Source organism: Lycorma delicatula, chromosome 3 (assembly GCF_047948215.1).
Source record: "Lycorma delicatula isolate Av1 chromosome 3, ASM4794821v1, whole genome shotgun sequence".
In the NCBI taxonomy this organism is placed as follows: Eukaryota; Metazoa; Arthropoda; class Insecta; order Hemiptera; family Fulgoridae; genus Lycorma; species Lycorma delicatula.
The window spans coordinates 60,075,448-60,094,124 of record NC_134457.1 but is presented as its reverse complement, the minus strand read 5'-3'; the positions used below and the strand labels follow the sequence as shown (position 1 = coordinate 60,094,124).

Genomic DNA, 18,677 nt, shown 5'->3' with positions numbered 1-18,677 from the left:
TGAATATTGTGTACTTTTAATTTGTTGTCAAAATTATCATACAGATAAAGGAAATTGTAACGTTATCATATCGTAGTGTAAAAATGCCGTTTCAATTTTCTAACCAGGAATATGCCGATGTAGTTTTTGTTTATGGATTTTGTAATGGAAATTCTGAAGCTGCTCGACATGAATATCAGCAAAGATTTCCTGAAAGGCGGATTCTAAATTCGAAAAATCTTTCTTCGGTGTTATAGTATTTACGAACGAAAGGGTAATTTCTAACGTGTTTGTTTTCTGTTAAACGTCAAGTAAATCATGGTGTTAATGATGATCACCGTATGATTCAGCATATTTAGTGTAGCGCAGGTACTAGCCGAAGGCAAATCGTATATCGCATTAGTTTGTCAAAAAACTAAGTGTGGCGCGTCCTACGGAATGAACATTTTTATCCTTTCTGCCTGTAGAAGGTTCAAAATTTGTGGCCAACAGATTACCCCCAGCCGTTAAACTTCTGTCACTGGTTTTTCGATAACGCTGACAAGATAAATTCTATTTTATTTCTGATGAAGCCACTTTTACGAGAAACGGAATCTTTAATTCAAAAAATATTCATTTATGGAGTGAAGACAATCCACATGGTACTATGGAAACTAGTTTTCAACATACGGTTTAAATTAATGTTAGGTGTGGCATTATTTATGACAAAATTCTGGGACATTTATTTTCAGTGAAAACCTAAAGGGAGATACATTCTTTTTTACAAAAATAATTTTCCGGCTGTTTTGGAGGATGTACTTTTACAAACTAGATTGCAAATTATTTACCAGCACGGTGATGCAACGCTACATTTTTCTTTAATAGGTAGAAATCACTTGAATGGTAATTTCTTAAAATGGATTGGACGTGGTGGATCAACTGATTGGTCACCACGATCACCTAATAACGCCACTGTATTACTTCGTATGGGCCATATGAAAACGATAGTGTACAAACATAAAGTTAATTCTAAAGAGTTACTCAATAAAGTACGAAATGCTATTGAATTTACACGAAATTATCCTGAGATGATACGGAAAGTCAATGGAAATATCTTACGTCAGGCGGAGTGCTGACGTAAGATCAGCACTCTGATCTTACGTCAGATATTTCTTTCTTTCTTTGGTATCACCATAATAACACTCTTTTGGAAGTCTGACGGAACTTCCTGTTTTGTATATATATATATATAAATGTATATATATATATATATATACTATTACGTAGTTATTGTAAATAAGTATTATTAAATTCTTAAATAAATATTATTTTTAGATAATTAAATATTGTATTACATTCTGAAGGAAGGAATTTCAAACGGTTACTGTAACTGAGGTTTGTTATTCTGTTACCTTTATTATTTTATTTTTTTGTTTGCTATATTAAAACCATTGTCTATTAGGTACAGAAAGAATAATTCGATTTTCTATCTACTTTTCGTCTGTTTTGCTTTAATAAATTACTGATTTTTAAAAGTTTTTATTTACTTTATATTAGCTGTATTGACATTAATTTTCTGTGAATTAAATTCTCTCCAAGTTTTGTTACTAAATCATTCGCATTTATTAGTCATTTAACAAAGTTATTGTATTACAAACCTAAATAAAACTTGTTTTCGACACCGAATTTTGTTTTATATCGGATATCCTAAAAACTACTGGAGTTACAGTTCTGGGACTTGTTTTATCCTATTTCTTAGCTCAAATTCAAAAGAAAACCACCAACGTTACTCCGGGCGAAATCTTTATCTAGCCGTAACTCGAAAACAAAGCTTTTTCAGATCTATGTTAATATGTAATTTTTTCAGTATTTTAACCAATAGAACTTTGTCCTAAAAGTCTCTCCGTTTCTTCGCATAAAAGGTAACTTTTGAAAAAATATTTACTTTAACCCATTCAAAAAACACATCACATTTGTTCTTATTGGTATATATGTATATACATATAAAGGCAGTAAATTAAAATATATTTACATATAAATTTTTTATCAGCATCTTTAATCGTATGATGTATATATATTTTATTTTTTACTAAAAACACACACACATATATATATATATATATAGTTTTTATTATCGTCTTACCATATGTTTGTCATAAGAACATTTTCTTTTAAATGTTTTGCCGAATTAATGTATCAGTAATCATTAATGTTATCAGGGAATGAAAATTACCTACATCATGTCGTTATTCTTCTACACAAAAAAAAGTTCAGGCCTAACTTAGACCAGATAACACGGCAATTTTGCGTGCTTTTTGAAAATATATACTTTAGTATGAATATTGTGAGCGTTTTTTGTATGTAAGACTTACGAAACGTAATGCGGATACTCTTTATTCCCTGATGATGCTGATACAGTACACTGAAGCGGCGAAACATGTAGGAAAAAATATTCCTGACAAATATGTAACGGGTAGAGAAAAAAGAAGAAATAGAGAGAAAATAAAGAAAGAAGAATCTAGAAGAAACGACAAAGGAATTTTTTTTCTAGAAAAGGCCTTTTAGAAAAGCGTAGAAGATGCGGACATCCCAACCCAGTCGGGGAAGACACCCACCTAGTGACATTCCGGCGGTCGCCACCCTCCCCCCCCCGATCCTTGACCTGAGTCTTTAACGGAGTCGTTTATCGCCCTCTGACTTTTTACATCTCATAGTAATAAGCCTGGCCTCGTTGGGATGACACCGATGCAAATGCCTCGGTAGACATTTACATCGGTGATTTAATAATTCAGCTTATTACCTTCGCTGTAGGCCACGTCCCGACATCTTGAATGTCCTACATTGTCTCCCTCTGAACTAGCTAACTGATCTCGCGGAAGCACGAACCCCGCACCTAGTTCTACTTGTTATTGAGCCAATTTCGTGAATGTCTCGCAATTCGAGGCAAAATAACACAACATACCACAAACAAGTTGATCGCAACAAAGAAATTCAGTCCTAGTTACCTTAGTGAAACACAGCTTGCGCTTTAAATAAACCGCTGACTTAGGTTAATTACGGACTCCGGTCTGGTCTACCAGGGAGAGCCGGACTGATCGCCTACTCCCACTCAGCTCCATCGTAGAGTCCCGCGTGACATTCACCACAATAAACCGTCGTCGAGATGCCGCTACACCTCAGGGCTGCATGGTGTCCCATGCTCTTCGGCAGTGCAATCGCATCCCGCCGACAGCTTCAACAGTCATTTACACCTCAGAAGATGCGGACATCTCGATTCCCCCCCCCCCACCCGAGGGGAGAAGATCCCGCCTTGTAGCGTGTCCGGTCGCTACACCACCCCCCTCCGTTTCTAGCCAGTAGTGGCTTTAACGGAGGACATCTTCTCACCCTCAAACTGATCACATACCACAGCGTTCAGTTCAGGCCCCGCTGAGATGCTACCGAAGCGGATGCCGCGAGGGACATCTGCATCGGTAAATTCACCCCGAGATAGTTTTTAGGTTTCTGCCTTCAGAAGAAGACAACGGACACCTGCAGCTACCATGTCGCCTTCAGGAACTAAGCTAAAAACCTATCTGCGGATTGAAGATGCGGACAATAAAAATTATTACCCTCGAACAATCGAAAGAACGAGTTGGGTGCTGGACCGCAGGTCAGGAGATATAAATGCTGAGACATTTCTCAGCATTTATATGCTGACTAGCGGAGTGATAGTAGTTTTTTCAAGTTTGAGTACGTGTAGATTGCGATAAAGGCGATAACAGTAAGTATTTGATAACAGCGAGTGAAGAATGTGTCACGATTATCTCATTTTGGACAGAAATAGAAAACACGAAGCTGTTTAGCGAGTTATTTTTATACTGGAGTTAAAGTGACACTATTCTATTCATTCATAAAGTATAGAGTAGTTCTTTTGTAAACAGTAAACGTAAACAATAATACTTACAGAAAATGATTGTATAAATAGTAAATTTTTCTATTGTTAACTTATTGTGAATTCAACGCTAGTGTTTATTAGTCATTATAACGTTATTTGTAAATCTTAATGTATTTTAGTAATTATATTTTAATTGTTAATAAATCAATTTCGTTTTAATTTGAATTCCTTTTATATACATTATATATTTATTATTTTATATATCTGAGAGAAATAAATCGTATTTATCAGAGATTTTACACGTTTATATCCTTGCTGAACTGCGAACACGCGACAATATGGTAAGACGACAATAAAAATGATGTATGTGTTTTAGTAAAAAATAAAACATATATTTCGTTAACATTACGTGTATTTTGGAGAAAAAAAACATAATCATCCAATATACAATTAATTAAATATATAGGCAGTTCAATACTATAAATAATGAGGTAAGAAATTTTACGAAGATAAAATACGTAAATAAATATAAAATACTAAGGTAAGGGAATGAATATTGGGGAATTTTTAAAGTTAATTAATACGCGAATTATAAGATTGTGTAGATGTATATTAAAAACACATAAATAATAATATAAATAATTTATTAGTTTATGTGAAATTAAAAAAATTTAATTAAGACTTAACAAAGTTGTAATTTTTAATAATATAATTATATTATTATTATTATAATAAATAAAACTGAAGATCACATTAGTGTCAAAACGAGTTTTACTTTATAAAATAAGAAAATATAAAGGATCTCTGTTAAAGACGTCACAAAAAAAGTTAAAATTTTAAATTTATATATTTATAGCAATAGCACACAACAATACGTAATACAACTTCTGCACTCAGTAGAACCTATCCTGAGTTTCATAATGACGATCTACCATTCGCGTGTTGTACAAATGTATACTACGTAATAAACGTTATCTCAATTTTCTTTGTCAGAAGTAAATTGCTTTTTGTATCGCAAGTAAACTTGATATTACTTTTTATATTAATGAAATGACCTTCAACTTGATAGCATATTTTCAACAAAAAAAAAAAAAATATATATATATAATCCTTGATCTAAATAGCTCCATCACGGTGAAAATATCCTAACATTCCTTACAGAGAACTCAATAGTAAAATGTTAAAAAAAAATAATAATCAATAAATAAAAAGAAGTCCTTCATGTAATTACTTAAGAAAATAATATAAATAATAAATCATATAGATTTCTATATTTCATTTGACAATTTATAATGATTAAACAACATTAACAGACATTAATAATAATTCTTATTATTATTTTAAATGAAACTTATTTTGAAGTTTGTGACAAAATATCAAAATTAGTGTAGTTTTACATCTCATATAAAATATTGATTAATAAATGAAAAAAATATCTAAAAAGTGGTGGTAAAATGGAAACTGGGATTTATAAAAGATTATTATTCAACAGGCCAAAAACGTTTAAATACTACTTTTAATGAGGAAATTATGTAATATGAATAATAAACAATATAAAAGAAATGGCGAGATAGAGAATGAGTTCCTTTCACTGATGTACTGAAGAAATACTCCTTCGAGTTGCTACCGTTTTGGAAAATTTGATTTGATTATGAAATGAAAATGGTCAGTTGCATATGGAAATTGCGAAGGAGGCAGAAGTTGAAATATTCGATAAGCATAGTGAAATAACTGAGGAAGGTGTACCTGATGTCACAACGGTTTAAAATCTCGATTTCCTACAATGCCCAGAAGTACTGTGGAGAAGTAATCCCTCTACATCTAATATTATATAAACTTCTAAATTAACATCTGATATTCAATTGGCCTGCTCTTGGAAAGGGTGTATTACTCTGAAACTTCAAAACCGGAGGGAAAACTGGAGTCTTATTAACGGCGAGGATTTGAGACGCAAGGCATACGCCCAGATTGTTAGGAGATTTTCGATGAGGTCGCTTCATTCAAATATCATCGATAAAGATTTGGCTCTTCTGTGATGTGGGATCCAGTCGAAAGCTAAATTTTATTTTAGCAGACAACATGGTGTATATACACTAATGGCATAAGCGATCCTAATACCTAACAAGGGGAATTTTTCCAGAGTTATTTTATACAGTTAAGTTTATTTTATTTTATTACGTTTAAGGCCAACCTTAGTTATTAGACTGACTTGAGGTAGCGGACACACGCTAGATAGGGCCTACTAGGCCGTATCTCTGATCTAAACTGTTTTGTACTTAATTCTTACATTATCCTAATAAATTAAATTGTCGTTAACTAATATTAGAATTACAGAATTCCTAGGAACAGAGTTCAGGTGTATGCTATTAGGTGGCCCAGACGGAAGGTGTCAGGGAAATCTTCAGTTAAAAATCTGATGTGGATACCACATGACTACCGTGTAACTTATTAAACTACATATATTTTTTTAATTTTTTGTTGTTATTATTGAATTATTATTTATTATATTTTTTTTATAATCACAGGTTAATAACTATTAAATCAATATACTTGAAAAGAAAGTTAAAAAAAAAATGGAAATGAAGTCAGATTCTAGCCGATGTGCTTTCCCCTTATAAGATTCAAATATTTCATTAATTAAAGTTTTATTGGGCTATAACTATGGAACCTATGAAAATAAATGCCACATCATTGAAAAGCTCTCTCAATGATGACTTATTACCGCAGTTAAGAAAAAGTCCAAAATCCAATTTTTTTTTTGATTTTGGACTTTTTTGATTCAGTCGATTGTAATGAAAAGGGGAGGTGCAAACTAGATATTACAACAGTCCTAAATCCAAAATTTCAACATTCTACGGCTAATCGTTTTTGAGTTATGTGAGACACATATGTACATACAAACATCACGCCAAAACTAGTCGAAATGGCTTCAGGGATGGTCAAAATGTATATTTCCGTTGAAATCTGAAAACCGAAATTTTTCGCAATAACAATACATAATACTGTAAGGATTTTTATACTACGATATAAAAATACTGTACGGAGTCTGTAAATACGTCGTTGACAGAGTAAATAACGAGTTAATGTGAGCACAAAAGAAAAAAAATTCTTGGAAAAGTGATAAACAGAAGAGAAAAGAATAATAAAAAGTAGTTTGACTAACCAAAGCGGACATTAATTTTAACAGTTATATCATAACAAACCGTTAGGAAAAATCCATGATATAAAAAAAAATATAAAATAAAATAAGTGCTTGTTATATTTTAAAGTTTTTTTTTGAAAATCATTTAAATCGCAGATAAGGCGTCTTTCTTCAAGACGCCTTATTAAATTGAAATACAGACACCGGAACACAAATTTTACGCCTTTTCTTATAGATGGATACGGTATAAAATGCATAATTTTGTGAAAACGTTGGAAAAAACAACAAAAACAGACGAAGCTGAATGAAAGTATTGGTCAAATACTTAGTCAATACTTACGCGTATCAATTCCAAAAATATGATCATTTTTATTTAGCAAACCTTTTCTCAAATAAATCGAGTTTCCTATTAATTAATTGTTTTCAAAATAGGGTAATAAATCTATAGAGTTCGGCTGTTAATGACTCTAAAATTGACAAATAGTGAAAAAAAGTTGTTAACCCCAAAACGCATTTGTACTACACTTAAATATAACTATACCAGAAACTGTATTCGAATTTGGGTCCATTAGGATTACATAAAGCTATAATAACGACGATAATTAACCACCATTCCGTCGACATCCGACTACTTAATAAATGATAAAACTAATAAAACGTTACTATAAACAAAGTTAATTAAAAGTATTTTAAAGGAAAAGGCTAATTCTTCCAAACAATTTCAGTAATATAAATACAAAAGGGTTGAATTAGTTGCAGTAAAACAGTTTTGTTCACATTTTATGGTTTATATATGTTCTCCTATTTGGACATCTAACACCGTTGTAACTAGTTACTGCCACTAGTGAACTTACTTAAAGGCCGTATAAAAGTAAAGAGAAAACGGAATGGGGTTGATTAATAGCTGCAGTAGAACGTTTATTATTTGAATTGCGGTAGCTTGCGTGATTACTGCAAGTTCCGATGAAATTCTCACGAGATGATACCTAACAATTCAATAAACTCGCCACTTTAAACAGGTTCCCTTACGCAAGAATTTTATCCTATGTATGTTACTATTATAATGATTATTACTATTATGATAAATAACACTGCACACCCGATATTATTTAAAATAAAGTTTCATTTCATTATTAAAGTACAGAATAAAATAAAATTCATTGAGCCAAATTTATTTTTATTTAAAAGTTATTATTTACTTTGTAACAACTAAAAAAGTAAATTTAACTGTTTTTAAAATTTCGTTAAAATATATGATAAAAGTTCAACTAAATGTATGGTAAATCTTATAAAATTTAAATAAAAAACACTGATAAAAAAATATACATTATATTGGTTGAAAATTTTCAGTTGATAGCTAAAAATCACATATAACTAATTGTATTGAATTTAAAACTCGAAAAAAAATAAAAGCTCCTTGAGAAGAGTTTTAGATTTTCAAGACCCCCTATTTTTTCATATTTCAATAATAAATTTTTTTTTTATCATTATTTTTTAAGTTAAAAACCAAAAAAGGTTTTACTAAAACTAAATGTCCCGTTTCAAATTTTAAAAAAGTTTCTAAATAATTTTCCTTCAAATTCTTATTTACCTTTTTCACTTGAATTTTATCGAAATTTTAATTAAGTTCACCAGCGGAAAACTAATTACAACGGTGTTTGATGTTCAAATAAAAAAAAAAAAAAAACATAACTTTTAGATATTCTCATGTCGAATATTTCTAGCAATGCCCAATATTAATACGATAAATATCAATGTCCACTGATAAATAAATGTTCATTGATAAATAAAAAATATAAAGAAAATTCAGGTTATCTTCTAAATTTCAACAGCAGGAAGGACAAATTTATTATTTATAATGGAACGCAATGTGGTGACAAAAAGTATGTCCGTAAAGAGAGTTAAGAAACGAACAAAAAAGGGAAAAAATAAACTATTAAATCCTTAATTTTTCTGTACGGTAGACAATACAGAATTAACGCAAATCGTGTTTTTTATTGGAAGTAAAATTTTTGGTTAACGATTAATTCACCACATAAGCTCGAAACTTGTGCGTTTGAATAAGGGCTGATATATTGATTATTTTAAATCAATAATTTCCAAGAGTTTTAAAAATAATTTATGTTTCTTATTAATTTTGTACAATATCTTTTGAGAGAAAGATAAATTCATATATTATATATTTTTAGAAATAGTAAGATATAGCCAACTTTTTATATTATTCATAAAAAATATATATATCCGTAAAAAATAAAACAATATACGTATTTTTGTACTAAAATATCTGAAGTACTTATAAAATGAGTATTGCACATACAGAATGTAATACGAGAAGTTCTATTTTTTTAAACTATTGAATTTAAAAGTTTATGAAAATTTAAAATCATTACCAAAACTTCCATGAGAAAAGATACGAAATTCATTTAATCTAAATCATAAAAAAATACAATAAAACTTACTACGAGTACATTAGGGATATTCTGGAAAATAGTAAAATATTAGGAAATTTTAAAAAGTATAAAGATTAAATAAATACGACGGTACATTTAATATGCATAAATATATGCTAACAAAATAAGTAGACACAGAAAATTTTGATTTAAAATCATCGTAACAAAATTCTATTTCTTAAAAAATATAAATTCTACTCCAGAAAAGTAAATGTTTCATTCAAATAACAAAACAACAGATATCTTGAAAAGGCATGAATAATAAATCTGTTACGAATAAGTGCCTTCGAAGGAAAGTTAATTTATACTGCAATAAATCATTGGGCTAGTATTCAAATTCAGTATTCAGTAGTATACTTAAAACTAGAAGACAAATATATAATGTCTAGTGCAGGGCATAAATATTGTTCAGAAATGACATACGTACTCAGTTAGTCTCTTTGAATATTCTTACAAAAATAAAGAAGAAAATATATTCATATATTTAAAAACACAAATATAAATACAGATTGGAAAATGAACACAAAATAGGTTTTTTGAATTTCACAAGATTTATTTAAAAAAATAACAGCTTTTTCGGCAATTAGTACCTTCCTTAGGTGTTACAAACAGAAAATTAAAACTAGGACGTATAAAGATTGAATAAATAGTAGGTAAGCTTAATCTGCATAAGTATATGAAAATAAAATGATCACAGAAAAATTTGATTTAAAATAATCGTAACAAATTATTTTAGACCAACTAAAAGTGATTTTAATTAATTTAAAGTGATTTTAACACTTTTAGATTAGTTTGAAAAATAAATTTCAAACAAATTCATTTTACTAATAAATAAAATACTATTTTGAATTATACTAAAACATTTATTTTATTAACATAATTTAAAGCATTCCAGTGAAACAGCCATATGTTATTGCTAATAAATTTTAACAATAACTTTAGATATCTCATTGTAAATCCTCTAATAATAAAAATATGAGATAAAACATAAAGAGATATCTCAGATAAGAGATAATATAGATATCTCATATTATCTCATAATATGAGATAATAATCTCCAAGCAAAATGACTTGAAGTCATAAAAAATATTATATTTAGTATTTTTAGTAGCAGTTTAAAACTTCTGTTTGGTAGGTTTGGTGCTCTTAGCATTTAGTATTTAGTATTCTTAGTAGTTTTTAGTATCCTGTTTGATAGGTTCGGTATCAGTTAGGTGTCTGGTTTAGTTTAATATTATTAGAAAGGTATTGTATATCGAAACAACTGTGATTTTTTAAATAAATCTTGTGAAAATCCAAAAAAAAAACATTTTTTTTTATTTTCTAATCTATGGTTTTGCATTTTTAGCAAGTAAAAACATTGTCCATCGATTACAATTATTAAATATCATAACAAAACTAAATACGTTTTTAAAAACTAACAGAGATAATCTGTAATATCCAGTCGAGAAAATAAAAAAATCTTGTTATTGTACAAGTTTGTTCTTTTATTCTTGTCCTTTTATTCTTTTTTCAAAGTTTTTATAAAAGTTACATAAAATTATTAAAAAAATAATAATTCAAATATTTTAACTAGTAATATACACCTCTAACGTGGTTGAATGGCTTAAAGTTCACGAGGATATTTCCTTACATACACCCTGTAGTACAGAGGGATGGACGAGGTTATTTTTTTATCAAAGGTACAAGGTTGTACCTTTTCTTTGACAGCTGTTGCATTATTGGAGGGAGGCAAGTTTTTATTACATCACACATGTTGAGACTGGTAAAAACAGATTCATTAATCGATAATGTGATGTTACCATCCAGGTAAAAAAATCTTTGAACTCCAGAGTTGGCGAACGGGATTGATTTCTCAATAAGCCTACCCTTTTTTTAATCTTTGATTCCTTCTTTCATATCTTCAGTTTTATGGATGAATATCTGACACTACATTTATAAGAAAGATTCCAGAACCTGTAGAGCTGGTACATCTTTACTGTACACTAGTGGAGGAGAAGAGATACCCGTTTATCGTCCAAGAAGCTTTTTTCAATCCAGTGAGAGCAAAATAAATCCATAAAATGCCAGTTGGATAAAATACTACTTCCTCAAAAAGAAAATATTCAAAAATACCAGTTAAAAAACAATCCGATGATAACATATCAATGTTAATGTATAATAAGTTATTGCAAGACAAGAGAAGCGAAGAAGATCGTTTTATTTAGTTAAATATACTAGCTTACACTATGTTATAACCTCAAGAAAAGTTCAGCATTATGCCTCTTCCAGTTTTAGGCCGATCACCTCTCATAATACGGTCCCGTTAATTAAACAACAGTGACCGAATAACGCAGTTATAAAAAAGTAAAATAAAACTGTATCATAATTATTTAAAATATTAATTCATATTATAAAATATTATAAACTGTTATAAGATCAGAAAAACCGACATGAATGATTCAGTAATCGTAAATACTGACAAGCTAAACAAATTAAAATACTTCGATGTAATTTTAGGTTTAAAAATCTAAGTGAAAAATTAATCTGAAATAATTTAATGCTATTTTAATAAAAATATACTTCCTTCATTCAATGTAAATTTCAATATATTGTATAAAGTTTAAAGTTAATTAGATTAGTATTATCACGTATCGAGCAATGATAGATTGCAATAAAAAATATTATGCTTTTCATATCAAATAATTCAAAGTAACTAAAGTTTAAAATATTTTATAAAGTATAATATTTCGTCGAACGTATTTTCAGTTAAAATCATCGCAAAAAATAAACTTTTGAAAAAAATAAACTCTTAACTGCTTTTTTCAAAACAGAAACAGAATTTTGTTTCATTAGTTGATTTTACACAACTGAACAACTTTTATACAAATTTATCCTTTAAATTCTCTTAGTTTTAGTTTTTTTAAATATACATAAAATGTAAAGTTTAAAATGTACATTAGAAAAAGAAAAAATGAAAATATATAACAAATCAATTACTTTGATTTCATCGCGGGAGAAGAAAGTAACTGGTATAATCAGCGTAGGGGAATGATCCTGTACCAATGACCCAATTGAAACCAGCTCAACCAATCAGAGCATCAAGAACGCGAACGTCATCAGATCAGTAAGAACTAATGTAAGGATTCAAACCAATCAAGACAGTTGGGCGAAGCTTTCAGTAATCATGTCAAATTACAAGTACCTCAAAGTGATAAAAATAATGGAAATACATAAAAACAAAAAATTCTTCTATTTTGCACTCGTTACAAAAAATTTATAGTTAACATTCATTAACAACATTCTGTTCATTCGATATAAGAAAATAAAATTTCATTGAAAGAAAATTGTCGAGTAATGAACGGTAAGTTTTATTTTTTAGACACTTCGTTTAATTTATCAAATAAACGTTAACCTTTTGGTTGGGAATATGGAATGGATATTAATTGGGCTGGAATGATGGAAAACAGAATGGATTAATTAACTGGTTGATCCGTTTTCGTGCTGATTTGTATACAATTAGGGAAACTTAGTTATTAAATCATTCACAATTTGTAATATTATTCTGAAATTAAAAAAAAATAATTATTTTTTATTATCTTATTAAAATAATGAAATATAGACTACAGAATTAAGTAAACTATTCGTTTAGTACAGTACTTAAGTAGATACTCAAAGGTGATTTTTTCCAATATCGCATGTATTGTATTTTCCTTAGAATTTCAACGTGGAAGTGATTATTAGATGGAAAAAGTAAATAAATTTGTAATCGAAAATAATAGAATTTTAATTTTAAAAAGAATTTTTCTGTGAAAAATCACTGGATATAAAAAGGTAATTAAACTTTAAAATTCGGTTAACTTCGAAATAATATAAATTAAATTCTATATAAGTTGTTTGTAATATTAGATTGTTTAACAGAGGAAAATTAATAAACAAAAAGCGTAAACAAATATGGGAAAACCTATAACACCTCATAAACAATAAATAACACATATAAGGGGAATAAAATTAAGCAATCTTGTTTTCAATTTGCGTTTTGAAAGATTTACGACTGCAATTTAATTTAATTAACGCAACAGATACAAAAATAAATATAAAATAAGGGGATCTCTATTGTGAATTCAAATACACCATTACTATACCAGATAAATATGAATAAAATATAATCCAGGTTATTGAAGTACTAATAAAAAATATTAAATGTATTAATTCTTCATAATGATGAAATAAATAAAAAATTAAAAAAAAAAAAACATTTAATGAGCAAGATATAATAATGTTAATTATAGATGATAAAAAATGTATTAGATAAATAAATTGAAAATTAAATAGAAAAAAAGTAGGAAAAATGTAATAAAAATATATAATAAAATATATTTTTACCTTTCAGTATGAAACACATGTTTATTAACATAAGATAGTGATGAGATGTGATGTAAGATGAAAGAGCTGAAAGAAATATAAGACAGCACAAGCTAAAAAGAATTGAATATCATAATGTTATGTTATTTTTAAATTAAATATAATAATTTAAAATCCTTTGAAACAAATAATTTAAACAGATTAAAATAAATAATTTAACAATAATTTAATTACAATACATTTTATTGATATTTTCTAAAATAGACATTTAAAAAAAAATTATATTTGAATACGTAATTTAAAAAACTGTAAATAATAAATAAGGGTGCAAAAAAATTCATCAACCTAGGTTTTTTTAATTCCGTTAATGTAATTAACAACCTCTCTTTTTAAAGTAATGTACTTCTTACAACAAATATATATTAATACATCGTGTATTATTCATAAAATAATGAACCAAAAATAAAATAATTAACAGTAATTCATTTCTGGAAATAATTATATATATATTTTTTGTTAATTTTATTAAACCATAGTAATTACCAAGTACACTGAAAGTATTTTTTATAATTATTTTTTTTTTTTAATAATAATTCCATAAATAAATACAAAATTAAAAAAAAAGAAGATATTCTTACAACAATATGTTTATAGCATATAAATACGTAGCCTATTTATGAAATATTGAAGTGTGACTAGCCTTTTTAAAAAAAAGAAGCGATTGTGTAATTTAAATATTAATAAATACTTATTATTCAAGAAGTAGTAAAATAATATGTTATAGTAATCTGTATGATTTTTACTAATTAAAACAAAAAAAATTTGCTTAAAAAAAATCATTATTAATGAAAATGAATCTATTTATAATAATATAACTCTCTAAATAAAAAGAGGACATTTAGTTTTTCTTTACTAATTATACTAAAACGTTAATAATTTTCTTCATTTTTAAGTCATTTATTTTACAAGTATTTATCTTTTCTTAAAACGTTGATAGAAAGATTACTTCGTTCCTAACATTAAAAATATACCGTAACATTTATTAATTTCTATTTTAATCTATTCTTTTATTTTTTTATATTACAATTAATTGGTCAATCTCCATCGGATTTTATATATTTTTATAATCGCATATAGTCAATTATTTCACGTGGTGAAATTCAGGAGAATAAATTTAAATATTTAAGTGCTTACTTTATAGGTAAGTAGGTGAACATTACACTACACACCAAATAAAGTTACTCTCCTGTGTGCAATCAAAAATATAATGCCTGTAACTAATTTTGAATTTTAAAATAATTACACTTTTTTATACTTCCACGGAGAAAAGTTCACATTTCATACACAATTTAATAAAATGAACTGTACTAATTAAAAAAAATTAAATAGTATAAGGTTTTCAGGGTATTCATCGTATAGTACCGCAACATAAGTTAATTCTTGTTTCAACATATTAATTTACTTAACATCAGATATTTAATAATTAAATAATTATTAAAAGTGTTAATATAATAAAACTGGAATTAACAAAAAATAAAGGGTCATCAACAATTTTGGCGATGAGCATATAAACAATTAGTTTATATTTAATGAAGCATCATTACATAAATTATGTAACGCGTACATGAACTACAAATAATGTTTGAATCCTAAAATTTGTACTTTTGTGTATTTTTATTGTTAAAAAATTGACTGGTAAATCTTATAAAAGCGTTCTAATAAAAATACTGCAATGTCGATAGGTTGTTTCATTTTTTACTCAGAACTGTACCAAAAAAAATAAAAGTTGAGACTGACTATTAAAAATAATTTATGTAATTAAAACAACTATTAGTTTATTAATCCAATTAATTATAAGTTAAATCTGGTAATATTTGTAATTAATAATTTAGTATTAATTTAAATATCGTGATAGCACTCTTTTAATAGATCCCAGAACACAGACTGCTGGATTAGTTCAAATGATCTACCAATATATTTTCCAGTATCCGCTAAAAAAAGCTTGTTCTCACTTTTACTACATCCCAATTCGTAGATTTGCGTATGAATTTGTAAATTTTTATTAAGGTTAGGAAAAAACGAACAACTAAAATTAAATAAGTATATAAAAACTGTTCTGGATTGGCACACCTCAAAAACTGAGCCATTTACAGAGATAGTTACTACAGAAACCAAAGACTTGGTTACCTTTCCGTAGTAGCTTTTAACTCTTTAACTTATTGTTCCTTCGAAATCCCGTCTATCTAGGAATTTTGTTTGGATTCAAAGAATATATCCTGTTATATTATCAAACAGTGCTTGTTTCAACAGCTCTTTTTCTATTGCTATCATCAAATTCATTTTTGGTTTTATTTTAAGAATAAATTGCATGGAAATGTAGCGTCTCGGCCTTTTATCCGGAGGTACCGAGTTCGAATCCCGGCTAGACATAGCACTTTTCATACATTAAAAAAATTCCATTTCCATATCCCACGCATAAACTTCAAGCTTATATAATTATAGCGTAAAAAAAAATTATATAGTTAAAATGTTTATTTAAATCATTAAAACTGCTGTAATATTTTTATAGCAATCGAAATATAAAATTGATAAAACCTTAATTAATTTTGTAATATTTATCCCCTACTATATATCTTAACGTACGCGTTTTTTGAAAAAAATATTTCTAACATCTATTATTTTGTGTTAAAAAAAGAATAACCTAATGATTACCAAGAAAAATATTATTTGAGGACGATTTTTTGGTTTAGCCATTAGATAGCAACTCCGATTAAAACGCAATCAGCTACCTTCTTTATTATTATTATTATTATTATTGTGATTTATTAAATTTAGTTAATGATTTGCAACTAATTAGAGATTGTAATAGGTTAACAAATTTTACAACTAAAATATATAATATTTAAAAGGAGAAATTAAATCAATAAATTTTTGTTAGTTAACAAGTAGAAATAAAACAAAAATACTTTACCTATATAAAAAACTACTTCTTGAAAATAAATATTTATTAATTTGTAATTAAAAAAAAAAAAAAATACTTAGACCGAATCAATATCTTCGTTTAATATAAATTATAATAATAATAATGACAATAAAATGGACAACGACATCGCTGGCTTGAAGCACATCAAGACGGCAACACGGGTGAGAGCTAATTAAAATAACACACACAATTACTGTTAATATCGATAAAAAAAAGAAAGAAATATTCACTTACATAAACTTCTTCCCATTGGCTGACGTATCTTACGAGACGTGATAACCTAAGTAGTCGAACCAAACTCAATAATTTGGCAAGCCGCAATATTCTAAGTGCTCTGCCCGCGTGTAAGATCTGGAAACTCTCACTGAAGTCCTGTCGAACATGCAAAAATTAAAACGTTGACAAATTTCACTTTTCATCACAAATAACATAAAAAGAGCATCCGATATATTTAAAGACATACGTACAAGTAGAATAGATCTAATAACATCATGCAACTAAAAAAATATTTTATGATAACAAGAATAAAAAGAAAGACGCGCGGCCGACTACTTAGTTCAACGGTAGGTTACGGGAAAAATAAACTACTAATTGGCAGAAGCTTATTAATGGAGAAAAAAATTGTAAAATCCATTTTTCTCCCGAGAAGTAACTCAGTTTTTTCCGTAACGCAAAAGATTATTAATTTCTTCCTTCTCAATATCACGAAAGGTTGTAGAGTTGGATATCAGCCGCACGTCTCTCCGTTTATGCCTTTTTAATTTCTTTATAATTATATACTTAATAATTTTAACTATAAAGCAAATATGGACTTATATGCTTCTCTAGAATTGTCCGTATCTACTATAAATTTTTTGAATCAGGGTCCAAAGGCAACTGTATCCCTGATTGGTCTAATGATTGAATCTATAGCTTACTAAACCATCGGATCTGCAGGCCGGTTAATTTTTAAGTTAGTTCTAATAAAAATAGATATAATCAACTGTGCTTGGGATCAACCCTGACTACAGAAAGGTGGTTTAAAGGCAATAAATCAATAAGGTTAAAATATAAATTGTACTGTCTGGTATCAAACTGTCAATCTCTTCCACGAAAAAACAAGCCCACTGTTAATCTTCATGACACGTGAACACAAACCGTCTTGCGTCCATAAATCTGCTGTACCCTAACCTGTCTCTTTTTCTGTTTAGCCTCCGGAACCACCATAAGGTATTACTTCAGAGGATGAATGGGGATGATATATATGAAGGTAAATAAAGTGTAATCTTATTCAGACTCAGGTCAACCATTCCTGAGCTGTGTGATTAATTGAAATCCAACCACCAAGAACACCGGTATCCACGATCTAGTACATGTATCCTACCCTAGGATCAAGTTAACAAGCTGCAGTTAAACCCATTAACAAATGGAATTGCTTAGTGTTCTAAGGGTACTTTCTAATTAACCAATATGTAAATTCAGTCAGAAAAACTGTAAAAAAATATTATTAAGAAATCTTATGTTACTCGTATTTCTTAATATTTATTAATTTTTCCACTTTTTCAGGGAATGAATAATCTGAAGGTCACCTTATCAGACCATTCTCAAAGTTCCAATTACATACAAAAATCAGAAAAGGCTGAACTACACCCTACAAATTCTTAAACGATACATATATATAAGTCGGTGCAGCACACACACACACACACACACACACACACACACACACACACACACACACACACACACACACACACACACACACACACACACACACACTCTCTCTCTCTCTTTCTTTCTCTCACACACACACACACACACACACACTCTCTCTCTTTCTTTCACACACACACACACACACACACACACACACACACACACACACACACACACACACACACACACACACACACACACACACACATTAACGCGCGTGCACGCGGA

At 28.5% G+C, this 18,677-nt stretch overlaps 1 protein-coding gene across 3 annotated transcripts in view; it reads right to left on the bottom strand.

The window, feature by feature from the left end:
• Ih (hyperpolarization activated cyclic nucleotide gated potassium channel Ih) overlaps nt 1–18,677 on the bottom strand; it is a 633,919-nt gene that overhangs the window by 120,079 nt on the left and 495,163 nt on the right. For all 3 annotated transcript variants that reach the window (XM_075359885.1, XM_075359888.1, XM_075359887.1), the window contains exon 4: nt 16,989–17,126. In XM_075359885.1, the coding sequence (XP_075216000.1) occupies nt 16,989–17,126 (138 nt within the window). The remainder of the gene's footprint in view (nt 1–16,988; nt 17,127–18,677) is intronic.